The sequence below is a fragment of the Corapipo altera genome, unplaced genomic scaffold (genome assembly GCF_003945725.1).
Source record: "Corapipo altera isolate COAL_440 unplaced genomic scaffold, ASM394572v1 60810, whole genome shotgun sequence".
NCBI classification, from domain to species: Eukaryota; Metazoa; Chordata; class Aves; order Passeriformes; family Pipridae; genus Corapipo; species Corapipo altera.
This window is the reverse complement of record NW_020885571.1, coordinates 4,497-12,048: the sequence shown is the minus strand read 5'-3', so window position 1 is coordinate 12,048 and position 7,552 is coordinate 4,497. Positions and strand designations below refer to the sequence as shown.

The 7,552-nt window shown below is 66.2% G+C and overlaps 2 protein-coding genes across 2 annotated transcripts in view; both read right to left on the bottom strand.

The window, feature by feature from the left end:
* Window positions 1–55: 55 nt before the first annotated feature.
* Window positions 56–1,643, bottom strand: LOC113940624 (basic salivary proline-rich protein 2-like). Its single transcript, XM_027631779.1, has 4 exons — window positions 1,570–1,643; window positions 535–1,205; window positions 267–441; window positions 56–177 (listed from the first exon to the last, which is right to left on the bottom strand). The coding sequence occupies exons 1-4, from the start codon at window positions 1,616–1,618 to the stop codon at window positions 140–142; spliced, it is 933 nt and encodes a 310-aa protein (XP_027487580.1). The 5' UTR covers window positions 1,619–1,643; the 3' UTR covers window positions 56–139.
* A 701-nt stretch (window positions 1,644–2,344) lies between these two features.
* Window positions 2,345–7,552, bottom strand: part of LOC113940626 (putative surface-exposed virulence protein BigA) — a 5,467-nt gene continuing 259 nt past the window's right edge. The window contains exons 2-5 of the mRNA XM_027631782.1: window positions 6,981–7,540; window positions 3,505–5,384; window positions 3,095–3,192; window positions 2,345–2,614 (exon numbers count right to left, since the gene is read on the bottom strand). Coding sequence (XP_027487583.1) covers window positions 2,543–2,614; window positions 3,095–3,192; window positions 3,505–5,384; window positions 6,981–7,540 — 2,610 coding nt within the window. The 3' untranslated portion in view covers window positions 2,345–2,542. The remainder of the gene's footprint in view (window positions 2,615–3,094; window positions 3,193–3,504; window positions 5,385–6,980; window positions 7,541–7,552) is intronic.

The following is a 7,552-nucleotide window of genomic DNA, read 5'->3' as shown; positions in this document are numbered from 1 at the left end:
TTGGGGACATGGGGATGGGTTGGGGACACAGGGACAGGTTGGGGACATCGGGACAGGTTCGGGACATCGGGGTGGGGACGCGGGGACAGGAGGGGACCCGGTGACCGCGCCACGGCCCCGGGACGTCCCCCCCCCGGTGTCACGGCCACTCCCGCGGCTCCTCCGAGTGTCCCCAACCTGGAGAGGGGACACGGTGAGGGACAGGGCGGGGCACTCGCCCCCTCCGTGTCCCCGAGATGTCCCCAAGGTCCCCGCTGTCCCCTCACCGTGGCTGTCGCTGCCTCTGGTGGCCCCGGACGTGTCCCGGCTCGCGGTGTCCCCGATGTCCCCAAGGCTCCTCCTCGGCCACTCCTGGACCGGGGGACGTCCCCGGGGACGTGTCCCCTCTCCTTGGGGTCCTGTCCCCTCTCCTTGGGGTCCTGTCCCTTGTCCCCGGGGACCCGTCCCCTCTCCTTGGGGTCCTGTCCCCTCTCCTTGGGGACCCGTCCCTTGTCCCTGGGGACGCGGGAACGGCCACTGGGGACGCGTCTCCGATGTCCCCTGTCCCTGGGGACCTGTCCCCTGTCCTTGGGGACCTGTCCCCTGTCTCTGGTGGGGTGGGAATCGTCCCCGGGGACGTGTCCTGTGTCCCTGGAGACCTGTCCCCTCCTTTTGGGGACCTGTCCCCTCCTCCTGGGGACCCGTCCCCTGTCCCTGAGGACCCGTCCCCTGTCCCTGGCGTCGCGTCCCCTCTTCTTGGGGACCCGTCTCCTCATCCTGGGGACGTGTCCCTTCCCCTCGGGGACCTGTCCCTTGTCCCTGGGGACGGGTCCCCTCCTCTTGGGGTCGCGCCTCCGCCGTCCCCGCTCCTTGGGGACACGTCCCCCACCCTCCTTGGGGACCCCCCTCAGGTCCTTGGGGACGCCCCCAGGGCACTTGGGGACGTCCCCAGGGTCCCTGGGGCCACCCCCCCGGCCCTTGGGGTCGCCCCCCCGGGGGTCCTTGGGGTCGCCCGTCGGGTGTCGGGATCCAGGTCCCCAAATCCCGGAGCCACGCCCAGAGTCCCCTCTGGGGCCGTGTCCCCTCCTGTGGCCGTGTCCCCTCGCGTGTCCCCTCCTGGGGCCGTGTCCCCTCGCGTGTCCCCTCGGGGAGCAGCGCCAGTCCCCGCAGCAGCGACATCGCCGCTTGTCCCCAAGGCTCGGGGACAGGGACGGGCTCGGCGGGTCCTGGGGGGGTGACACGGGTGGGGACGGGGACAGGGACCTCGTGTGTCCCCCCCGTGTCCCTTTGTGTCCCCCCATCCCTCAGTGTCCCCCCATGTCCCCCCCAGTGTCCCAAATGTCCCCCCACCCCTCCCTGTCCCCCCAATGTCCCCAGTGTCCCCCCCCAATGTCCCCCCATGTCCCCCCCAGTGTCCCAAATGTCCCCCCAATGTCCCCATGTCTCCTCAATGCCCCCCTTGTCCCCAAATGTCCCCAAATGCCCCCCTTGTCCCCCCAATGCTCCCCATGTCCCCCCAATGTCCCCAATGTCTCCTCAGTGTCCCAAATGTCCCCCCAATGTCCCCCATGCCCCCCCAGTGTCCCTCACCCCCCAGCAGCAGCAGCAGCGTCCCCAAGGCCACCACGAGTGTCCCCATTGTCACCTCCCGGCACTGCCCGACCCCGTCCCGGTGTCCCCAGTTTATGGGCGCGGGGACAGGGACGTCCCCTGGGTGGGGACGGGGGGTGGCCTGTCCCCGTGACAACCCGGGGGACAATGGCAGGGCCCGGTGGCCCCAACCACCCTTGGTTCCCAATGTCCCCAATGTCCCCAAACCCTCCCAGTGTCCCTGGTGGCCCCAACCCCCCCCGGCCCCCGGGGTCCCCAATGTCTCCAAACCCTCCCAGTGTCCCCAAACCCTCCCAGTGTTCCCAAACCTTTCTTGATGTCCCCAAACCTTCCCTGATGTCCCCAAACCCTCCCAGTGTTCCCAAACCTTCCCTGATGTCCCCAAACCCTCTCGGTGTTCCCAAACCTTCCTTGATGTCCCCAAATCCTCCCCGGTGTCCCCAAACCCTCCCCAATGTCCCCAAACCCTCTCTGGTGTTCCCAATGTCCCCAAACCGTCCGTGGTGTCCCCAGTGTTCCCCCCCCGCGGTGTCCCCGCGGTGCCAATGTCCCTTTTGTGTCCCTTTTGTGTCCCCGAGCCGGGGACAAGCCCGGACCCGCCGGGGGCCACCGGCCGTGACCACGCGGTAGCCACAGACACGGGGGGGGGGCTGGGGGGGGTTTATTGGTGCCGGGGGGGTGACAGGGGGTGACAGGGGGGTGACAGAGGGGTGACAGAGGTGACAGGGGGGTGACAGAGGTGACAGGGGGTGACAGAGGGTGACAGAGGGGGTGACAGAGGTGACAGGGGGTGACAGGGGGTGACGGGGGGTGACAGGGGGGTGACAGAGGTGACAGAGGGGGTGACAGAGGTGACAGGGGGTGACGGGGGGTGACAGGGGGGTGACAGAGGTGACAGAGGGGGTGACAGAGGTGACAGGGGGTGACAGAGGGTGACAGAGGTCACGGAGGGTCACGGGAAGGACTCGGAGGCGGGGACGGAGAAGGACGAGCTGATGATGAAAACCTTCACGTAGTGCACGGCCTGGGGGGGACACGGGGGGGTCAGGGGGGGGGGGGGGGGGGGGGGCCCCCCCCCGCCCCCCCCCCCGTGACACCCGGGAACCTGAGACCCCCCAGGAACCCCCCCCAGGACCCCTCTGGGACCCCCCTGTGACACCCGAGAACCCAGGACCCCCCCCAGGACCCCCCCCAGGAGGGACCCAGCTGTGTGGGACCCTCCCTGACCCTCCCCGGGAATTTGAGGACCCCTCCCCTTCCCCCCCCCCCGCCAGGGATTTGGGACACCCCCCCATGACCTCCCCTTGGGATTTGGGGACCCCTCTGACACCCCCCCAGGATTTGTGGCCCTCCCCGGGATTTGGGGCCCCCCCTTTTTCCCCCCTGGGATTTGGGGACCCTCCCAGGATTTGGGGCCCTCTCCAGGATTTGGGGCCCTCTTTCCACCCCCCCCCGGGATTTGGGGCCCTCCCCAGGATTTGGGGCCCCCCTTCCCCCCCGGTACCGCAAAGACCCCGGCGAGGAGGAGGAGGGCGAGCAGGAGGCAAACGAGGGCCACGAACACGAGGGGGCAGCCGGGAGGGGGCGGGGCCCGGGGGGCGCCTGGGGGGCGGGGCAAACGTATAGGGGGCGTGGTCAGCACTGGGAGGCCCCGCCCACAGCCCCCCATGGGCTCCACCCCCCTATTCCTGGAGCCCCGCCCACAGAATATGCAAATGACCCTGGGGGGTTAATTGGCCGTGGCCACGCCCATAAAGTGCAGACCACGCCCTCAAATAGGAGGCCACGCCCCATAGGTGGACCACACCCCTCATTAGGAAAGGCCACGCCCCATTTCAGGGGCACACCTCCCCCCTCCAGGCCCCACCCACATCCCACAGGCCCCACCCCCTGGGCTTGGCCCCGCCCCCTCACCTGCCCCGCCCTCTGGGGTCGCCTCGTCCGTGACGTCATCGGCGCCGTCACCGCGTTGGCCAATGGGAGGAGCCCCGAGCAGCGGCCGCTCCGCCCCCTCGCTGACGTCACCCATGACGTCATCGTCGGAGCCGGGGGCGTGGCCCGGGGGAGTGACATCACCCCCCCTGGGCAGGAAGGGTGTGACGTCATCGCCGTCGGCCGTGACGTCATCACCGAGCTCGTCCCAGGCGGTGACGTCATCGCCGAGCAGGGAGGAGGTGACGTCATCATTGGCGGTGATGACGTCATCGGCGGGGAGGGGCCCCAGCCCCGGGAACGTGACGTCATCGTCGTCTCCCGTGATGTCATCCAGGAGGTCGTCCCCGGCCATGACGTCATCGGTGAGGTCACTGCAGTGGATGACGTCATCAAGGAGGTGCCCGCCAGGGATGACGTCATCGCTGATGTCATCATCAGGGAGGGAGGGAAGGCGGCGGCGAGTGATGACGTCATCAGTGACATCATCTCCAGATGTGACATCATCCCCGGGCTCGTCCGAGAGTGGGGGCCAGGCGATGACGTCATCGGCAAAGCTGTCCCCGCCCGTGACGTCATCGGGGAAGCCGCGGTCGGTGACGTCATCGGCGGTGTCGCTATCGGAGGTGGTGACGTCATAGGTGACGTCATGTCCCGCAGTGACGTCATCGTCGACGTCGTGTCCTACAGTGACGTCATCGGTGGTGTCGCTCTCGGGGGTGACGTCATCGCCCGGCTCCGGTCCCTCGATGACGTCATAGTTGACATCGTGGTCGGTGATGACGTCATCGCTGAGGTCGTCCTCGTGTAAGCCCATCCCAGCTGTGACGTCATCGGTGATGTCACGTCTATCCATGATGACGTCACTGGCAAACTCGTCCCACGCGATGACGTCATCAGTGAAGTCAGCCTCGTGGCTGATGACATCATCGGTGTCATCGGCCCCGGGGGTGGGGGCGATGACATCACTCCCAGCAATGACGTCACCAGCAGGGGGTCCCTCTGGGCTGAAGGAAATGACGTCATTGCCGTCAATGAGCCCGGAGGTGATGTCATCGCCCGGCGCACAGGAAGTGACGTCATCACCGCCCTCGTCCGTGATGTCACTGGGGAGGGGGGACCCGATGACGTCACCGGTGGGGACACCAACCGCGGGGGGAGGGGCGGGGCCGGCCCCGCCCTCAGTGACATCATCGGTGACATCACCGTCCTTTCCAGCGACGTCGTTGTCATTAGTGATGTCATCGGCGGTGACGTCATCGGCGGTGACGTCATCTTCGTCGGTGACGTCATCGTCCTCCGGGGGCGGGGCCTCCACGGTGATGGTGATGCCACCGGCCCGGAGGGTGGCACCGGGGGCGCCCAGGGCGGTGATGTCACCGTCCCCAACGTCCCCAGTGTCCTCTGGGATGGTGACGTCACCGTCCCCAATGTCCCCAGTGTCCCCTGGGGTGGTGAGATCCCTGTCCCCAATGTCCCCAATGTCCCCAACGTCCTTTGGGGTGGTGACATCCCTGTCCCCAATGTCCCCAATGTCCCCAATGTCCTTTGGGGTGGTGACATCCCTGCCCTCGTCACCTGCCCCCCCCAGGACAGTGCCACCCCTGTCCCCGATGTCCCTCGAGGTGGTGACATCCTTGTCCCCCAGGACAGGGCCATCCCTGTCCCCAGTGTCCCCCAGGACAGTGACATCCCTGTCCCCAATGTCCCTCGGGGGTGTGTCCCCAGAATCCTGGACCCGGGTGTCCCCTGGGCCATCCCTGTCCCCAGTGTCCCCAGTGTCCCTCAGGACCGGGACCTGCATGTCCCCAGCATCCCTTGGGGTGGTGACACCCCTGTCCCCAACGTCCCCAACGTCCCTGGGGGTGGTGACATCCTTGTCCCCAAGGTTTGCGACACCCCTGTCCCCAGTGTCCCTGTCCCCAGGTACTGGGACATCCTTGTCCCCAACGTCCCTCGGGGTGGTGGCATCCCTGTCCCCAGTGTCCCCATTGTCCCTCAGGATGGTGACACCCCTGTCCCCAGTGTCCCCAATGTCCCTGGGGGTGGTGACACCCCTGTCCCCAAGGTTTGGGACACTCCTGTCCCCAGTGTCCCCAGTGTCCCTCAGGATGGTGACACCCCTGTCCCCAGTGTCCCCAGTGTCCCTGGGGGTGGTGACATTCCTGTCCCCAAGGTTTGGGACACCCCTGTCCCCAGTGTCCCCAATGTCCCTGGGGGTGGTGACACCCCTGTCCCCAAGGCTCGGGACATCCCTGTCCCCAATGTTCCTCTCCCAGATGTCCCTCAGGGCAGTGACACCCCTGTACCCCCCGTCCCCGATGTCCCCGATGTCCCCCAGGACGGTGACACCCCTGTCCCCACTGTCCTTGTCCCCCGGGGCTGGGACATCCCTGTCCCCAGTGTCCCCTGGGGAGGTGACACCCCTGTCCCCGAGGTTTGGGATGTCCCCGATGTCCCTTGGGGTGGTGACGTTTCTGTCCCCAGGGGTGGTGATATTCCTGTCCCCAATGTCCCTCGGGGTGGTGACACTCCTGTCCCCGCTGTCCCCGATGTTCCTCTCCCAGATGTCCCTCAGGGCGGTGACACCCCTGTACCTCCCGTCCCCGCTGTCCCCCGTGTCCCTGTCCCCGAGCTTTGGGACGTCCCTGTCCCCGGTGATGTCCCTTGGGGTGGTGCCATCCCTGTCCCCAACGTCCCTGAGGTTTGGGACGCCCCTGTCCCCAGTGATGTCCCTCTGGGTGGTGACACCCCTGTCCCCAAGGTTTGGGACGTCCCTGTCCCCGAGGTTGGTGACGTCCCTGTCCCACATGTCCCTCAGGGCGGTGACACCCCGGTAGCCAATGGCCCTGTCCCCCATGTCCCCAGGAGCTGGGACACTCCTGTCCCCAAGGTTTGGGACACCCCTGTCACCGCTGTCCCTGTCCCAAAAGTCCCTCAGGGCTGTGACATCCCTGTCCCCAAGGTTTGGGACATCCCTGCCCCCAATATCCCGGTCCCAGAAGTCCCTCAGGGCTGTGACATCCCTGTCCCCAATGTCCTTGTCCCCAAGCTCTGGGACATCCCTGTCCCCAATGTCCCTCGGAGCTGTGACACCCCTGTCACCGCTGTCCCTGTCCCAAAAGTCCCTCAGGGCTGTGACATCCCTGTCCCCAAGGTCTGGGACATCCCTGTCCCTGCTGTCCCTTGGGGTGGTGACACCCCTGTCCCTGATGTCCTTGTCCCCAAGGTTTGGGACATCATTGTCCCCAGTGTCCCTTGGGGTGGTGACACCCCTGTCCCCAGTGTCCTTGTCCCCAGACCCTGGGACGTCCCCCAGAGCTGTGACCCCCCTGTCACCGCCATCCTTGTCCCCCGTGTCCCTCAGGACGGTGACACCCTTGTCCCCAAGGTCTGGGACGTCCCTGTCCCCGATGTCCCTCAGGACGGTGACACCCCTGTCCCCAAGGTCGGGGACATCCCTGTCCCCAATGTCCCTTGGGGTGGTGACATCCCTGTCCCCGATGTCCCCCATGTCCCAAACATCCCTGATGGCCCTGAAGTCCCCAATGTCCCTGAGGGCCTTGATGTCCCCAATGTTCTTGATGTCCCCAATGTTCTTGATGTCCCCAATGTCCCCCATGTCCCCAACATCCATGAGGACCTTGATGTCCCCAAGGGCCTTGTTGTCCCCAATGCCCCCAATGTCCCCAAGGGCCTTCATGACCCCAATGTCCCCAATGTCCCCAATGTCCCCGATGTTCTTGACGTCCCCGATGTCCCCGAGGTCCTTGATGTCCCAAATATCTTCTCTATCCTTGATTCCCTCAATGTTCTCGACGTCCCCAACGTCCCCGATGTTCTTGATGTCCTCGAGGCCCCCAAACTCTTTGATGTCCCCAAGATCCTTGACATCCCCAAGGCCCTGGATGTCCCCAAGGTCCTTGACACCTCCAATGTCCCCAACGCCCTTGACGTCCTCAATGTCCCCGCTGTCCCCAATATCCTCCATGTCCCCAATGTCCTGGATGTCCCCAATGTCCTCCATGTC

Coding starts and splice junctions, on each gene's coding strand:
- LOC113940624 (XM_027631779.1), bottom strand. CDS start 1,618: ATGGGGACACTCGTGGTGGCCTTGGGGACGCTGCTGCTGCTGCTGGGG. Junction 442..534: donor GTCCCCAGGGACAGGGGACA/TCGGAGACGCGT, acceptor GGAGAGGGGACG/GGTCCCCGGGGACAAGGGAC. Junction 178..266: donor CAGAGGCAGCGACAGCCACG/GTGAGGGGACAG, acceptor TCCCCTCTCCAG/GTTGGGGACACTCGGAGGAG.